The sequence below is a fragment of the Aulostomus chinensis genome, chromosome 3 (assembly GCF_037954235.1).
Source record: "Aulostomus chinensis isolate RoL2024-O1b breed Wild chromosome 3, RoL_Achi_v1.0, whole genome shotgun sequence".
In the NCBI taxonomy this organism is placed as follows: domain Eukaryota; kingdom Metazoa; phylum Chordata; class Actinopteri; order Syngnathiformes; family Aulostomidae; genus Aulostomus; species Aulostomus chinensis.
Window position 1 is genome coordinate 21,490,003 of NC_141322.1, and position 18,994 is coordinate 21,508,996.

Below are 18,994 nucleotides of genomic sequence, written 5' to 3' on the forward strand. Positions count from 1 at the left end.
TTTGAATACTTAGGATAACATTTTTTTTTTTTTTTGGTATGTGGCAAATGTTTTAACAGTCACTGCAGACGGCGGTTAGACTACATTCATAAAATGATGGCTGGCACATTTCTCATCTGTTCACTGGCCACTTTATTAGGCACACCTGGACAATGTAATGCAATCCAGCCTTGAACTCTGTGTGTAAGAAGGTTACATTTTTCAGTTTTCTCCAAGGTCAGAAGGGTATAAGAGGTCGGGGGGGGGGGTGTTGCTTTTGCCCTTTGTGTATGTAAATAAGATGAACAAAATACTACAAACCAAGTGCCCACAATTTAATTTATGATAACACCGCTACAAAGGTCAAACTCAATTAAAATAATGAAAACCTGACATCGTTAGTGTTGCGAAGGCAGAATTACGTTGGAGCAGTTTCATTGAATAATTGAAGTGCAGCATTTCAGTAAAACAAAAAAGGAACATAATAATAACCATTTGCAATTATTGATAACTCGATAGTTAATTCATCTTCATTCGATCACTAATTTCGTAGAATGACATTGAATAATGATTATGTCAGAAATGCGATCAATTATTACATTTGGTCATTAGTTTGTGTATTATACATATAATGTACATGTATTAAAGCTTATCATAGCTATAATGTTAATAACTCAAATAATAAAGTATTTGTTGAGTGCTACCATATAGTTATTATATAGATTTACCAGATATTTGTAACAAGTCGTTAATCTTTAATAAAGGATTATAAACGGTCTGTGAACATGATTTGGATGAAGCTATGAAGTCCCAGCTGATGGCTGTAATATTGTTAAAAATATTAACATCACTAAGACAAATGTTTAAAATTGTGTACCAATAATACTGTATCCTGGTATCCCTACTCATTTCATTGTGTTAATACTGAGATTTGAATCTATTCAGTCAAGTTTAATCAAGTATCAATTCACCATCTAATAAAGATGATCATCATAAAGTGATGACAGAAAAAAGAAACGGTCCCATATAAAGTGGCAGAACAATTAATTCATATGACGCTGGTACTAATAATGCACTGTCAGGAAATCAATCAAAATGTGTCTGAGTCGAATTTGCACCAATGACACAAGCTCCGATTCTTGAGAATGACAAACACTGTGAGCCGTGTGGTGCGAAGCGTTTGAAAAGAATGCCGCAGCGGGGCACAGAATTGAGGAAATCCACATGATTTTACTGCCGAAGGAGAATCCCGATTAAACTTGAGGACACACCCTTTATGCAGAGAGTCTGCCAAGGTCTACCCAACGCTGCAGTTCACCAGGTGGAAAGAATAATCTGATTACGAGAGGGAAAGCATGGGAAGGGAGGAATTTTGCAGCAAAAATAAAAACTGGAACGGAGGGAAAAAAAAAACCTCTCAAATGGTAACTCAAGGAGTTGGTATTCATTATAAACTGATATAAGCCCTAACAATGGCTTGTAGTTTTGTACTTTCAAAGCACCATCAATGGCATTTGCAGATCTGTTTTGCTACTTTTGAAAGCTGGAATGATTTCATTTTAGAACATCGTGCATGTAACCATCCAACACTGAAAAAAATCAACATAATGTATCAGTCAGAAAAGTAGTGTTCTGGCATTATTTACCCAGAATGTCTTAAATTCGGAGGCTGTTAGGCAGCTCTTGGCTGTAAAGCAGTGTCAGAGCGGGTCCATGCCAGCTCCACCCTATCAAGGCCGAACCCTGCACATCATGTGTTTTCACTTTACTGATAGGGTGGAAATGAGCTCAACGCAGTAAAAGATGACAGGGGTGCTAGTGCTGTTCACCAGATGTGTGCAGAGAAAGAGAGAAAGAAAGAGGAGGGGGAGGAAGGGGAGAGAAAACCATTCGCCTGAGGAATTTACTTCAAACCCCCGAGGAGCCCTGTGATTGAGGGTTCAAGTTGAGCTCCAGAGGTTCCTGTTGTATCTCAGCGGCACTCAACTCGAGGGAGCGTATACCCTGCTGGCCTGGCAAGTCACAGGCCTGCACGTGCACACACATACATGTGGCTATGCACGTACGTATACACACATATATACACCAAAAACCCGCTGTCATTCCACTGCACCTGCTGCCACCACAAAAGCCACTTCCTCCCACTGTGTCCAGCCAAGCCCCTTTATCCCATTTCATACAGTGTCCACCACAACAAAGGCGGAAAAATTAGGGAGCTGCGTTGATGATAGGGCGACTAATCTCTTTGGAGAGACTCATTATAGCAGCAGGCTGTACAGTGCAGCAGCTGAAAGGGCTGAATTAAATATGGACTTGCAGAGGTGGGAGTCTTTGTGGAGATGAGTGCACTGACAATGCCCTTTTATTACCTCTGGAATAATCCATACATTCCATATGGGACAGATGCCCGAAACAGACTATCATCTTTGCGTTTGATTTAACACGATCCACTGATACAAGGTCACAAGCAAATTTATTACCTTCAAAACTGGTTTGTGTTACAACCATATTTTACAGTGTAAAACTATCATGTACTCCTGGTTCATACATTTTTTCTTTGCAGTCTTTTTCTCTTGAGCTTCATCACATGACCATGAACTTACATACATATTCCTGTGCAGCAGATTAGGACTATTGAGCCAAAAGTAGAGGTGATTACATAGTTTTTGATGATAATCTGAAAAGCAGCTTGACGTTTTTCAAGATGATGTGTGTGCGCTAGCTAAACTCTTCTCTTGACATCGGCCTGCTTAAGACACAAGGCTTTTAATAGCCTCCTCATTATAGGATAAAGGGTGGGTCTGCTCTATTTCAGGCCATGGCTGTCTGTGTTTGTGCTTGTTGACTGTCTGGAAATAAAGCCAGATGCTTGTCAACGCCGCAGATAGGATATGACAAACGTGGGGAGGCAGCCAGCTCTGCTGGGCAGTCGATGCAGCAAGCACAGCAACCCTGCAACTATTAAACACCTGCAAAAATGGGAGGGGATAGGTGTTACCATCATCATGTGAACCACATGGCCCACCTCTGAATGTGGACCCTCCTATAATGACACAGAAAGACAAACAGAGTGAGAACAGGGTGGGACTGTTAGGGAAACAAAAGAAAGGATGCATACGTCGAGATTCAGTACACGCTGCTTTTGACTGAGCTAACATATACAGTAAGGCTAACAAGGTCAAAAGGGAAAAGGTTCACCTGACCAGATGAGGCTGTGACAAAGAGTGAGCATGACAGATCCTGGGGAGACTGTAACACTGAATAAATAACTTTCCCCCCTCACTGCAACAGAGTCTGCTAGGACAGCTGTGCTGAATTCATTTGATACGGGTGCCTGCTGACAATGCTGCATTGCTCCGTCTCTGCAAGGGAGCATGTCGAGCTGGTCTGAAGAGCACACAAGGGCTTGCAGCTTTTCACCAACACTAAATGATTGTTCTGCAGTACAACCCAAATCTCTGACCCCTACGAAACACAAACTATGTTGGGACATAGTTGGAAAGAGGACTCAGTCTTCTTCGAATTTGTGATGTACAGCTGTAACACATCTATCTATCTATCTATCTATCTATCTATCTATCTATCTATCTATCTATCTATCTATCTATCTATCTATCTATCTATCTATCTATCTATCTATCTATCTATCTATCTATCTATCTATCTATCTATCAACCCATCTATCCATCAACCCATCTATCCATCTATCCATCTCTAGAAGACAATCAGCCCTCACACCCCTCCAACGGTACAGTCACATGTGTGGCGTATGTAGGCCAGTCTGAATACAGACTGAAGCAGCATGTGCTCACTAGAGTGGAGGTTGAGATCTAAGTATAATGCAGTGTGAGGGGGAGTGCGCGAGGAGATCTCAGTGGAGGAGAGCCTGTATCTATGTATGGGTCTGTGTGTCCTACAGGTTCGAGATGGTGTCAAATGGAGGAGGTGAACAATGATAGCACGGGCAGAGGAGGTGTCAGACAAGGAGGTCTCAGTGATGGAGAGGGGAGCTTTATACGGTGCTGACCTGTGGGAGACTGTGATGCAGAGTGGAGGAGGAGGAGGAGGTCTGAGTCGGAGAAAGCAGCAGCAGCAGCAGGAGGAGGAGGGGGAGGAGAGACTCGTCGAGTCACAGCGTGGAGGTCACAATGAAAGAGGATGGGCGATGAATGGAGGAGGATGAGGTCTCTGTACTGTAAGAGGTCTATGCACTGTGAGGTCTGTGCGTACATGTGTGTGAGAGAGAGAGTTTGTGTGTGTGTGTTCTGGTGGTTCTTTGAGCCCACCAGCCAGAGAGCACAAAGTTCTTATTTAGCACAGGAAGAGCAGCTCTGCTTAGCAACCACAGCCGCCCTCCAATCACAGGCATACAGAGCAGACTCCAACTGAAGTCCTTTCTAGGAGTGTGTGAGTCTGACAGAGGCCTCGAAATGTTAAGGCGCACACCTGCCCACACGCACAAACATATAAAACCAGGATACAAGGCAAACTACAACACTCTGAGCTTTCATATCGCAAGCAGACAAAAGACAAAACTACACCTGTCTGTCTTTCCTCCCTAACGCTGCCTTCTGGACTCGGTGGAGACTTCATCATCAATGTAAACCACCCTAATCCTAAAATAAATTATGCATATCCTAAAGAGCAAGGGAGTCGTGTAAATCCCTAAAACATTCATTCTCCTGTTTCCACACACACCGCAACTTGGCTCTGCACCAGTTGCAAGTGAGCTGATAGCGGCTCTGATTGTGATCTGCTAGCCATCAAAACAGGAGGCACAAACAAGATTTGGACCAAATGCTGTCTGAACACTGAGCAGTCTGTTTGGTTTAGCTGCGTGAGCTAATCCTCCTGATAGCTTTGGAGGTGGTCGGTGGGCGGATTGTAGGCAAGAGCAGCATGCCGATTTGTCATATGGCACCAGCAGGGCCTACTTCTGCTCTGGCTGGAGCTCCATTAACACAGCTTCAGCGTGGTCTGAAATGTATGTAGCTTACGGCTGCCGGTCAGAGGAGACAGAGAGGATATTTAAGAGGATAAATATCCTGCTGGTGCCTTTGGCCTGGGAGGTCTCATCAGGAAAACATTTGAATTGTTATGTGCAATTGAACTGTTGGTTGCTCCATCTGCAATATATCTACTGCTCTAAATACAACATTCCAGAGGAATTGGTTATATGTTGTGAGGATGCTCTGACTGAGACAGGGGATGAGGAGAGGAGCGGCGATGGCTGATGATGCAGAGCAACTGTCTGTCTGAGTGGAAGGCGCTGTCCAGAGAAGATCTTGATATGGTCTTGGCATTCCAGGAGTTATGTAGGATTATCAGAGTTTAAACCCCCTTTTGACTGCAGCAGCTTAGTATCTCCGCCAGCGTCTGATGCAGATGCTGGGATTTCCTGTCTCCGCACCAGATGGGCCTGACTCTTAATCACAGAGCTCGAAATCAGGAGGCGATCGAGGAGAAATTGATGATGACTGTGGAATAACACTAACCCAATACAGGCATCTGTTCTGCCACTAACGGACCGACCGACTGGCTTGTTGACTGCAGTCACAGCCAGTGCTCATCTCCTCCCTCATCTCATCATCACTGATCAACACTAATCATCCGCCTCCCTCAATCCACCAGTTATACAAGAGGGTTTTCACACATTAGCACTGTGCTGCACCCTCAACTTTTAGAGGAATGGAGCAAAACACTGCTTGCCTGGAATGATAAAAAAAATCATGCAGGCATACAGAATATACACCCAGTGTATACAGGCTTATATATCTTGACGTTTTAAAAAAAAAGGAGAACATATTGTCCTGTGTTTTAAAATTATTTAGTATAGAAATTGACCTTCTTAATTTTGCAAAAATGCCTGTTATGTCCTTATTTATTTTCTCTTTATATTTCAAACATAGATCAATGTATGTTTATAGAGTATATTGATGGGTTCTTCACTGTGCATTTGCATTTTTTTTATGTTTAGTGTTTAATTCATACCATTTTAATTTGTAAGTGTAACAGATTTGGAAGATTGAGTAAAATATATTTTTTTAAATTTTCTTCTTGTCCTGTAAAGCTTCAGCAGTAATCTCGTGCATGTCATCATAGTATCTCTATAAGGATATTTTATGAAAAATTTTATGATGACGTTTAGGGCTTAAGAATTTGAAAAACATAGGCATGGTTATGATTTTTTTTTTAAGCATAATTGTGATATGAGACAAAATTTTAGAAGGAATTATCACTGTTGCGTCATTATTCACATTTAAATTGTTGCGTATATTCAAATTATAATGGCGTGAATTTGGTGAGGGCTTATACCAAACTAATGTTTATGTAACTCTTTCATTCTTAAGCCTGGATATGAACCTGAATGCAACTCACAGAACTGCATATATTGGTCATTTTTAAAATGACGGCTCTGATGAGCAATGCATCGGTCCGGGTTACGCAAGTCTCTAAATATATAAATATATAGGGATAAATACGTGATTTATGGGCTTTTCCGGTGTTTGTGAGTACAAAAAATGTCCAATTCACAATCTTTACATGTGTTGTACAAAAAGTACAAAATATGAATGACATGTAAATTTGTTTTTTCTGCTGAAAATACTGACGCAAAAACGATTATTGACTATAAAAAGGCACATTACAAATATCTTGCATCCCTAATTTCACTAATGATTTCACTAGCGATTTCAAAAAATAATTCCACTACTTTTCAGCTCTAATATGTGATTTTAGCCCAGCTGTTTAAGTTTGTGTATTTGAGTTCCTGACCACAATAAGAATCAGGATATTTTCACAATAACATGATATCAACTCAAATAATGACCCACTCCTGTCACTATCAGACATGCAGACACCAAGCAGGCACACAACCAGGAAGCCAATGACATGGCAAGCTCTCCAGCTTGGGTTTCCCACCCTGGGAGAGGCTGGAGGTTACAGACCTATCCACACACCACCTAAAGAAACAAGGCACTAACAAAGAGAAATGGCTGCACTTCACAGCCTCTGAAAGGCCAGCTCTCAAACAAAGGAGGCGGCAGGTCTTTAGCACACATCACCCTTGACAGAACCCCAGCTGACACTCTTTTAACATGGGGTCACCGCTGGGAGAATGGAGGCCACAACCCCTGGGAGCTCCTGCCACCCCTTTGCCTTGACACACAACGTCCTTGCATTGGCCAAACACTCTGTCCAGCGTGCACTGCAGAGACCAAGCGCCACTCCTCTGTGGGGGCTGGTCAGCTGGGAATTATGGGTGATGAGGAAGGAGGGGGCGGTGAAGATGTTTCCAAGAGAAGAGTGGAGAACACGAATTTGTTGAAATAAAAAGCCTGCTGATTTTAAATCATTGCAAAATCAGACTCTAAATTGAGACTCTGTGTTATCTGTCTTTGCTTGCAGGGTCGTCGGCGGGCTGAATGGCCCATCACAGAGCAAAAGGATGTCAGCGTTCAGGGCCTCCTAGAGGTCAGCAGACAGATGGAAATGGAAATGTGCCGGCAGTGAGCTCATTTCAATCTGGCCTCCACAGTTGATCCAGTCATTACCCTCTGCTGTTTGCATGCAAACACGCTCCTATTCTCTCGCTATATATGTTCATGCTTCACCTTATAAGCAAAGAGTGATGCTTTTCATTAATACATGATCTAACAACCCTTTCCCTTTCAACACACTCTAGACTTGGCTGCTTCAGGTTTGAAGCTAATTTCTTGGAGTGAGGAGAACAATAGGATGAAATATGGCATAAATTGGCCTCAGTTGAATAGCTTTAATATCCATTCCATTAAGGAGGGTCTATGCAGTTTTCCCAGAGTTGCCCTTTACTCTCCAGTCAGTCACATGATTGATCACATCATTTCTTCGGAATATGACTTTTTTTCTTTTTTAAAGTTAATGCTCCGACGTATGTGACTTTGGGGTTGAAACAGTTTCGCCAATTCCAATCCTCTTTCTTTCTTAGAGATTTTCATGCTAATCAGAGGAGAAGTTAACATTTAAATAATTATGCGTGAGGTTCAACCCAGAGTAGGAATCCATTTAAACTGGACTCAAAACTCATAAACTTCCAGAAAAAGTAATATATTTTTTGGCAGCGTGAAAGTAATATTCAATGATGAAAAGTAAATACAAATCACAATGTGGTGATGTTTTACTGAGATCAAGCTGCATTTGAGGGTCATATTTGGTCCACTGTATATCCCTCTGTGCTTTATCAGACAGCCATCTGGTCAGTGGACTGGACACAAGGGCATGTGATTGGATGGTGTGAAAAGAATGGGGGAAGGCTGGGTCAGTGTCTTTGGGGAAAGGTCAGGGGTTATGGCCCTTTGACAACACATGTCAAGGCCTGGCTCACACACCCTGCACCTTCTGAATGAGAGAGTCTGCTGCCTCATTTTAGCAATTTTCCCTCATCTGCACATTAGGCAACAGTCTAAATGACCAAATGCTGGATTTGATGTGAAACAGACGCAGCGATTCAACACTCTCACTCCTCCTCCGCTGATCTGCTTTTTGTGAGCAGCTGCAGTATTTCTAAACTGATCTTCCCAGCTAATCGATTCAAATGTCTAGAATCACATTTAAATATTTCCAAAAACAATTCAAAAGTCTTCCACTTTGAAAAAAATAAAGATGCACCACTCCACTGTCAGCAGTGTTTTATCTGCAACAAGCACCATGTACGTGAGGTGGGAGTCTAGACGGCGGAGACAGCAGAGGAGGCTACCTTCGAGTCTCTCTTATTAATAAAACACTCTGACATCAGAGGGAGGCTGAGGCAGACTGATAACATTGAGTTTTTGTTTTATGGGTAAGCCGAGCCAAGCTTGGTCTGCGAGCCCCCGTCTGGCCTTTCAGCAGCTTGGCCTGTCAGGCTGATGTATGGAAGAGCGCTGGTGTGCAGCTCCCCGAGGAGCAGGCCTGTCTGCTAACTGGGACACGACTGACAGTGAACCACAGCAAACACACACTGCCCCCTCCACCTCGTCCTGTAAGTGATGCTCAGCCTCTGTGTATATCACACAGACTGAAAGACTGTCAGCGCTGGATATTTGAAAATATACAATGTACAGGTGATACATCAATGCTTGCTGGCTAAAGTTAGAAGATTATCCACAGGTGCACAACTTTTTTTATGTGTTTCTTGACCGTGTGTGAAATTCTTGGGGAAACATGATAGACATCAGATGCGTACGAGCTGCCTTAAAGCGTCTCCAAACTGAAACGCAAAAGTAGATTTGCTTCCTCCTTTCTATCACTGCCAATCTTCCTCCTGTCGTTCCTTAGACACCAAATATTTAAGAGATTTTCCAAAGCAGTTTTACAAAGCGAATACTGAGGTTCCACTGTGAGACATCTCCTGGCTCCTGCTCCAGCGCCATGGTGATGAATACAGAGATGTCCACTCATTAGCAGAGTCCCACACAACAGCTGCTCTGTGACTGAGGAACAGCCACCTCGTCTCCTGGCCCTTTGTCCATACTAAACATCTCTGACCCACGCAAGGACCAAAGAAACACTGGCATCTGAGGCTATCCTTATCAGGCACACCCCCCTCTCACTTTCCTACACACACACACACACACACACACACACACACACACACACACACACACACACACACACACACACACACACACACACACATTTCCATATCCCAAACCTCATTACACTCCTAACCCCTTCCCCTCCTCCACCGGACCCCTCCTGCCTCACTTTAATAAAATATATAATCAGGGCTCCATTTATCATAATGAAGATGGGGGGGGGGGGTGATAGAGGATGCTGGCGGTGTCAGAGGTTCCACTGTCACCTTTTACTGACATGAGTACCCCAGAGCAGGAGCGGAGGAGACAGAAAGATGATTAGTGACACATGATGTGCATTATTGCAACACTGACAAAAGACAAACAATCCATTCAAGAAGAGAATTGAAGCCTGATGAATGCTAATTAATCCAGATCCTGTGGTATAGGCATGGGGCTGTTGAAATATCCAGCAAGCACAACAACAATGAGGCATTCTTCAAAGACAGTGAGAGAAGGGTGAGAAAGGCCAGACTTACTCTGCATGATTTACTGGACAGCTTGCCCGTCAGATCATATTTTCCCTTTAACTCTTTAAGAAGCTGCTCCAGGTGACTCTTCTCCTCCTTGCCGTTGTAGTCCGGGTCTAAAAGCACATAGGCCCGCCAGTTAGCGGAGTCGAACCCCCAATGCACCGTCCGGTTCTCAAGTCTCTTGTGACTGTGGACCACAAACTTGTGCGGTGGGAACATGAGTCTACAGTCCATGCACTGGATGCAGGCAGCACTCGGGCCGATGTACAGTTCAGGCACGAACAAACCCTTACATCGACCGAAACATTCATGGTACACTTTGAAGCTCCTCTCGGTTCGCTCCAACTCCAGAGCGCCCAACTCCTTGTTGCAGTGAGGAGGGTAAGTACCGCCGTAGATGAGCGCGTTGCAGAGGCGCTCAGCATCCGTCTGCGTGATCAGCCCGCAGGACGGAGCCGAGAAGGGCAGGATCCCCACCACCTTGAGGATCTCCAGCTGGTCCGCGGTGCACCTGGAGCAGTAGATGTGCAGGTCGTCGCACACGGAGTTGATCTGCTGCAGGGAGAAATCTCTCAGGACGCTGTTGAGTATCTGTGGCAGGCACAAGCGCTTCTCACCGCCGACAACGAAGCAGGAGATGGGCTCTCGCTCCAGGACTGTCTCACACCTCTCCGTGGAACGATCGGACGGAATGAAAAGTGGACCGGACATTACCGGGGGTGTCTGAGCCGGCAGGGTGAGCATCATTTCTGCGGATTTCCCATCTTTAGCGAAGAGTGAATCCTGGTGCCACCGAGCGGAGAACGCCGCCGGTCCACCGAGAGAGCGCATGGAGCTTAAATGAAACTGTTTGAGAGTTTGTTGAAGTCCAGGATGAGGCTGAAAGCTCGTGACCTCCATGTTGTTGCCTGTTGGAAAAGAGCGTTTAAAACTCAAAATGAAAGCTGAGATTGACTTGTCGGATAGGGCGTGCTCAGCATCCAGCTACACGCTCAATAACTCGCATTTCCATGTCACCGGATAAGCTTCCCAGCGCGTCCATTCAGAAAACTGAAAGCTGCTGAATTCATAAGGGCTGTTCCTCCAAGCAGCTCCAATTAAACTCGACAACTTCTTGACTCAAAACTCGTATAATCCAGCGCACAATCACCGGGTTGTACTATTTCTATGCGCCGCTGCGGTTTTACGCACTCATAATGTGCGCCCGAAATATGCCTCGTCTGCCCAGTCTGGCGTACTCTCAGTCTGTCTCTCCACTCACTCAACGTGTGACTCTCTCTCTCTCTCTCTCTCTCTCTCTCTCTCTCTCTCTCTCTCTCGCCCTCTCTGTTTGTTTGTGTCTGGTTCAGTCATTGAATCTCAGCCAGGAATGTGACTGACTCTCCGGGCTGGCTCTTCCTTCAGCCAGCTGTGCCTCCCACTGCTACATGGCAGCTGCACATGAAAAAAAAAAAAAAGGGGGGGGGGGGGAGAAAAATCCTTCCGAAACGAGGCGAAGGTGGAGCTTGTGAATTTAGAGTTGGGAAAATTAATAATAATGCGAATACAATTTAAAAAAAACAACAACAACATAACATTAGTACTTAAAAGGTTTTAGTCTTGCACTTGTACGTATATATATCATATATATGAAACTTTGTATTACTTGGGTAAATGCATTTCCATATTAAGACATTTTATACTCCGTTACATAAATTTGACAGCGATAGTTCCTATTTTCTATGCAATAAAAATATTAACCCTTTATGAAACATAATGCTACGACTATACAGACTTAAGTGGATCCAAACATATACAAGTACATAATATTTTGTCTGACTAAAAAAGTTATAATTGTCTATAAAATGTGCTGTGCATTACCGCACCTCGGTATCGTGACTCTTTAAACATCATACAATCAGTTTTAAATACCGCATAAAAAAAAACAAGAATGAAGGAAGTTGTAGGTACACACACGCACACAAACTCACACACGTAATGTTTCCATATTGTTCTAATTTCCCCTCATTAATATCCTTTGCATTCCTAGTAAGCTCCTGCACGCACATAAAATGATCTCACAGCTTCATAAAGCCCCACATCAAGTATATTTCTCGATTTTACATAATAATCATTAATGGTTTTACTTCCTCCGAACTTGCTTGATTAGTTTTTACTAACCAAAAAAAGCAAATTAACAGAATTCAGCTCACTTTGGTGTTTAACGTTTCCAGCCACCAGTGGGCGCTACATCATAATCAAAAGGCATAAAGAAAAAGAGAGGACGTCATCTACGAATAGATTTTATTAACAGAATATAAAAGGACACGTTTTTATCAAATAAATACAGCTCTGTCAAAGTTGCAGCATGTAATTAAAAACATGAGGAAATCAATAAGTTGAGGAGCTGGATAAAGTGTTTCTGTTTTACTTTTACTTTAAATGTACCGGAATGGAAAAACATTTATTCGCCACTTTTTTTTTTTTTTTTTTTTTTTACATGTGTCACAACATGGATAAAGAATCTAAATATAAAAGTACTAAGAAGACAAGCGTATTCACATCCCTTAATATCCAATATGTCTGAAGATATTCAGTCATTCAGGTTATGATTATCCAAGTAGGGTTGATTTATTTAGTTCGATTACTTATCGTTACTGTTCCAAAGTGTTTTGTTCCATCTCACGTATCATGTAGATGACATTTTCCCTAAAGCTGGTTTGTTTAGTACAAGATATTAAAAAGCAAAGAACAGAAGCATTCACTAACTGCTAAGAATCGATAAATCTCAGTGCACTTCTTCATCGAGCTCACAACACACAGAAAAGGTTGCATATGCCGTGCTTACAAAACCACTTACAATGAATTCATTTCCCTTCTTCCCACCTTGAATCACCACACAATCGATATATCAGCATTCAACCACCAATCAAAAATACAGCAACAATAATTCCTAGGAGTGTTAAAACTATAGCGGAGTTCATTCGTGAGGTTGTATATATCTGCACGTGTCGATGAACTATTAAATACCAGCAAAAGACGGTCTGATGTCAAACAAAATAAATATTGCAAACTTTGGTGAAGAGATTCACTTCAAATATTCTCATCTTAGAAGTGTTTCTGCCCGACCTACTTAATACAAACCTTAAAAACAGGTTGTTAGAAACGCTATCATTGTATTTAATGCAGAGAAATTTGTTAGCTGTATGGGGGGGGGGGTGCACTATCCTAATTCAGGCATCTTGTTTTCATACTGCGGCGGCGGTGTGATGGGTTCAATGGTCACTGGATTCTGCGTGGGGCTGCGGATTTGAATGCGAAAGTCCTTTAGGTGCAGTTTGTCTGACTTGATCCTCCTCACCCGGAGGGGCCGCAGTAAACGGCTGGCCCGGCTGCTGCTGCGGGTCGGCAAGCTGGGGTTTGACGTGAGACTGGCGTGCTCTGCTGAGGGCTCAGCGGCAGGTTGGACAGGAGACGGCGTGGAATCGTTAAGAGGGGAGTCCTCGGCGGGGTTGGCGGCGGGCTCCGCTCCCTCATTTTCCACAGCAGCTATGATGTCCTCGTAGGATGGTAGCTGAGAGATGCTCTGGCCAAGGTTGCTCTGCCGGACAGGGTAGTCACCACTGCCAACGACCTCCTCGTAGCTCGGCACGTTGAATGTAGTTGGATCTGGGGTTCTGGAGTTCAAACAAGTGTTCAAGCACATTTAATTTGATTTCAGGGCTTCTGATTCCTCCCAAACTGACGCTCAGTGGGAGGCAGAGGAAAATAACAGTAGCAGAGTTAAAAATACACTTCAATATTTCTGAACTGATATTTTGGGTGTTTTATTTATCATTTAATGACTTTTGAGGATTTCAGTTTTTATGGCCTCCCGCATATCACTTCCTCTGTACCTGGTAAAGTTCCATAACTCCTCGTGGTGCTATTTTGCTGTGATTAAAAGACATTTTGTGGGGAAATGCTGATGCAGGGTTTTCTTTGAAAAAGTGAACGGTTTCTTTTGTAACTCGTAGTGCACATTGTTTGTCGGTCTTGGCACTACAATGCTATGTGGCTGATTTTGACTATTAATATGAGTTTTGTAGATTTTTTCATGTAACCTGTAACATTATCTTACCATCTTATGAAGGCATGTGCTTTCCTGTGATATCAAACACTGAAGGGTTGGAACCGATGAGCTTTTGCTCTTATTTGTTTTCCGGTGGGGCTGAAATTGCTGAGCTGGAATGAACTACAGATGGGGAACTTTGTCTAATGATTGGAAATGATGTTCAAATGCTTCAGAAGAGACATGACTGCAATTAGTCAGATGGTGGTGCTATAACTCACATCCCAGTTAGAAAACACTGGAAATACTGGGTCACTGTCTTGTCCAGCTCAGGATGCTCTACATATCACATTTTTTGCTGATTGGTATGAACTGTTTCAAGGGACATTTACCTCCTGAATTCTGATTATCAACACAACCTTTTCATTTACAGTCTTTTATACTTTTCTTTAATATTTAAATTTCTGGAGTTACTCTGATGGAAGAGTTTTTGTGTTGCTTTCAGGTCATTGACGCTGTGGTTTTTGCAAGAGATGCAGAAGTAAAGAGGCATGACTCACGGCTCCGCCTGATCACCGGCCACATGGTCCAGGAAAGGGACTCCTGCTGCCGGCTGGTTTCTGGTGTTGCGAGCTCTCCTCTTGTTTCTCACACCAAGGCAAATGGACAAAAGCAGCAGAGCTGCCCCGACCCCAACCAGGACCATAGCTACCGATGAAGACTTTAAGCTATCCCTGTCATCCTCGTCATCATTGTCGTTTTCTGAGGTTGAGTTCCCTGACTGATTTGAGGAGCCACCTGAGGAGGTCTCTCCTTCTATGGGTATCACAGTCCACACAATCATGACAATACCCAGAGCGATGAGCCCAACTCCCAGGGCACACAGGGCATAGTGGGCTCCTGAACCACTGCCCTCGGAGCTGGAAGATCTGCCGGCAGACCTGTCATTGTTGTTGTTGTTGTTGTTGTTATTGCCACCACAAATACCCCGACTGGAACACATCCCTGCAGGACAAACTGGAAGACAAATGAGCAAACATACAGTGAGAAGAATAAAGCAATAAGCCAAAACAACGTCTAACCAGGGAGCTGCCATTAATTTACAATAATAAAATTGCCCTGGTGGTAAAAGTAGACAAAAATGTATTGCAGCCATTGTTTCGCTGGAGTCCCTTGGTCACTTGATTAGGAAGCTGATGAAAAAAGACAAAATACAGATTTTGCAGTAAGGGGAAGGGTTAGGGTTTTGCAACAGAATTCCTATAAAGTCAATGCAGTTTAATAAAACAAGTTTGCCTTTAATTCTAGTAGAGTACTAATAGTCTGTGCTGATTTGGAATCCCTTCATGTCATGGATGTTAGCGGGAACAGAAACAACAACAAAAAAAACAAATTTTGTGGTTTGAAAAAGAAAACAAGGAACTTTACGCTGAAATATTTAGGAATTTTGCACGATATGAAAAACAAAACATTTTGCATGAATATATACATATGCAATAAAAGATTAAATGAAATGCCTTAAAAAAGGGTCGTGTTTTGCATTTCCATTCGGGTACTAACAGCACATAAACATTTGGAGTCCCTAGGTCACTCGATATGGAAGCAATTAAAAAAAAACAAAAAACAACTACATCGAAAGTATGTTGATTTATTAGACCCCAAAGGAAAATATCATCTTAGTTTTACAACCTGACTCAGCGTTTACAGTAGATTAAGAAATGTGGATGTTTCTGTTACAACATGCTCACATTTCTAATTCTGTGTATCCTGACAGCATCATGGTAAAACTGCATTAAAACAACAACATGCTGGCACTTTTTTAGCACCAGCAGTGAAAGGCGAGACAACGGGTTGGGACAAAATGAGCGCAGCGAGTAAACAGGTTATAACACCTGAGGGACAACCGGTGGGTCCACACAAGTCTTAACACGAGCGTAGACGGTATCCTTGAGAGCACTGACTCACAGTCAAAGAATGAAGTGACTCAAAAATGTAAATGGTAGTAGATGAACATAGAGTTATTTTAACTGTGAGTGCATCCGTGTGTGGGTGGAAGCAGACGCCAACCTTCCTAGCCTGTCATCGTGTAAAACAAACACTCGCTGGACTCGTGATGCTGCACGGATCTGCTGTAAACTGAGGGTTTAACCGTCGCTTGCTCCATTAGAATCTGCTTTTACAGCCATGACAAATAAACTTTCAACTATTTCGCCTGGACAAGGGAATAAAACACAACTTTGAGTCTCGACCTCTGACCATTACAATAAAACATTACCAATGCCGGATCGGAAATATATACACTAGGGAAAGTATTTGGTAAAATGATCACATAATGACATCCTGCAGGAAGTATCCATTTGTTAAAAAAAAAAGAAGAAAAGAAAAGAAAAGAAAAAATGGAAGCAGTACACTGTGGCTATAAAAGAACCACATCTGGTCAACACCTGGCCTGGAACAATGATGAAGTTGTGCTGTGGTGTTCATTAAGTGCTTCATTCATAGAGAAGGTGTTGGACAAGCGGTCTTTGTACCGTCGTGGTGGCAACGGTACATCAACCTGGGTAGAAACAGACTGCAGAGGACCAATTTTGTTAGACTTTGTCAGTCTATCGTCTGTAGTTTTCCGTCTGGCTGAGACGTCGTCCTGCATCTACCCCGCTGTTATGTAAACAACGTGGTGTCAGTTGGAAGATGCTGGAGCTTCAATATGGTTCAGGCTCATTATGATAATTAGTCAAAGAGACTAAGGAGGTCATGTGATCTGGGCTTGTTTGGGTATCTCAAACACAAATGCAAGGATTTTGCTGAAATTTAGTAGAAATATGGGCGATATTAGCATGAACAAGTGGAGGCGGTCTGGATCAAACTGTTGATCCTGGAGCTTCAAAACTCTTCGAGGCCACTGGTGGGTGTTTTTCTGGATATGTCATAGCCAGCAGCTATTTTAGTTAAGTTTGCTTTCTAGAAATGTGATTTATGGTCATGCAAACCTCTGCTAAAACACAATATACCGTATCAGGGTTTGCTCACTAGGTTCAGTTCTGACCAATCTATAATCATGATGAAGAAGATGAAATCTGACAATATCATAAACACAAGTCAAACATAATTTAAAAAGTACTTCAAAGACTACATTCTTTCCCTTCCCTCCCTTCTGAAGAAAATAAATTAAATTGTTTTTAAATGCAACTGACTCGTCTTTCATTCTCAATTAATACCCAATTAGTAGAAAGACTAGTCTTTCATTCTCAATTAATACCCAATTAGTAGAAAGACTAGTCTTTCATTCTCAATTAATACCCAATTATTTCAAGATGAATTGAGGATGAATTGATTTAATCTATGCGCCATGAAATTTTGAAAAACAAAACCAAACAACAACAAAAAATGCACATCAGTTTTCCAGAATGAAAGAGATGTTGAAAACGCTTCTTTTGCCCATCCAGGAGTCCAGGATCCAACAATTACTGCATTCTCAATCATAAACGACAAAAATGGAAACAAAAAATACAAAACGATTAGTTAATGAGTTTGACTCAAGATGTGAATCATCATCATCATCATCATCAAGGCTTCAATATGGTGATGAAGGTGATGAAGGTGAGGGCATGACAGCGTGAGTCACCTGTCCGCTTCTAGGAAAACATGGAACGTCTCCATCAAGGACCTGCCACACATTTACATCTATGAGCCTGCAGGTCGGGCCGCAGGAGTGAGTCCTGCTCCACATACAGGATTATTAGAAATGTATACTGCTGCAGTGTGCGTGCGTGCGTGCGTGCGTGTGTGTGTGTGTGAGCGTGTGTGTGTGTCCTTCAGTCTTCCGCCTCGTTGTGTGTAAAGTCAAGTAGGGAGGGACCTCAGAGGGAGGGCCAGGATCTGAACTCCAGGCAGCTAAATTCAAACTTTTCTTTAACTCCTATAGAATTACAACCCACATGAGCTCCACGGTCCCGATCCGCCATGATGAAGGTGAGAGGCCTTTACCTTATCACCGCGCACTGCAGCAGCCGGGACTTCCCTCTTCATCGGTGAGTTACCTGGATCACTCAGGTGTTTTCAGGAAGCTCCGACACACATTTGGAGGAAACGGACAGACGCAGCAGCAGAGTTCCGCGCAGAGTTCTCTTTCAAAATAAATTAAAAAATAAATAAGTGCAATTGTTTACAACTGGTGACAACTTAGTTGACAGGAACTTAGTCCAAACTCCAGCCGAAATGAAACCTCCCTACTAATCGTGAAGAGCGTCTGTGAGCGGGTTTCCTCTGGGTCCTAGCGCCACCCGTCCAGCTGAGGGAGCACTCCCAGGTGAGAGGACATCCGGCTGGACATACCGCCAATAAATAACGATCATTTCTGATGTTACACCTGTGACATGGCTGATAACAAACGAGTTTTAAATCATTCAATAATCAAATATTTCGTGCAGTTATGTACTGTATGTGGCACTTTCAAAAATGCCTTTTATCATTTATTTTGCAAATAAAGCCTTGATATTAACTTAAGATTTTGTGATTTATTCTAAAGTTCTCACAATATATGACAAAATACTGATGGTATATTCAGTCAAATTATAGAGGTTAATCGTATTTTATTCAAATCTACCCATAGAGAGCCCTCATTATGACATCTGTGGTCCCTTCAAAGTTTTTGTGACACAGATGATGTGTACAGATGCCAGCGGAGGATGAGGGTTTCTATACGTCAACCAAATTTCCAAAGCCCCATTCCTGTCATTTGCTCACTCTTTTATTATTTTGACTGTGTTATTATTTGGAGGGAAAAAAAGGGAAATAAATGTTTTCCATACGAGATAGTAAAGCCACCATGATGGTTTTGTGGACCGTTATTAAGACACAGATGGCTGCTCATTCTGCATTCGAAGATGATGATTTGGAAAACAGACAAGTAGTGTATC

The 18,994-nt window shown here is 42.7% G+C and overlaps 2 protein-coding genes across 3 annotated transcripts in view; both read right to left on the reverse strand.

Annotated features, from left to right (window-relative positions):
• Positions 1-11,346, reverse strand: part of skib (SKI proto-oncogene b) — a 32,544-nt gene extending 21,198 nt beyond the window's left edge. The window contains exon 1 of the mRNA XM_086199626.1: positions 10,052-11,346. Within this exon, the coding sequence (XP_086055752.1) occupies positions 10,052-10,945 (894 nt within the window). The 5' untranslated portion in view covers positions 10,946-11,346. The remainder of the gene's footprint in view (positions 1-10,051) is intronic.
• Positions 11,347-12,294: 948 nt separating this feature from the next.
• Positions 12,295-18,376, reverse strand: tmem51b (transmembrane protein 51b). 2 transcript variants are annotated; one of them, XM_086199642.1, is made up of 4 exons: positions 18,309-18,376; positions 18,063-18,202; positions 14,636-15,092; positions 12,295-13,701 (listed from the first exon to the last, which is right to left on the reverse strand). In XM_086199642.1, exons 3-4 carry the CDS (start codon positions 15,076-15,078, stop codon positions 13,248-13,250), a joined length of 897 nt encoding a protein of 298 aa, XP_086055768.1. In that variant the 5' UTR covers positions 15,079-15,092; positions 18,063-18,202; positions 18,309-18,376; the 3' UTR covers positions 12,295-13,247. The 2 variants fall into 2 exon arrangements, with proteins under 2 accessions (XP_086055768.1, XP_086055767.1); XM_086199641.1 differs by having other exon boundaries at positions 18,063-18,364.
• Between the last annotated feature and the right edge of the window lie 618 nt (positions 18,377-18,994).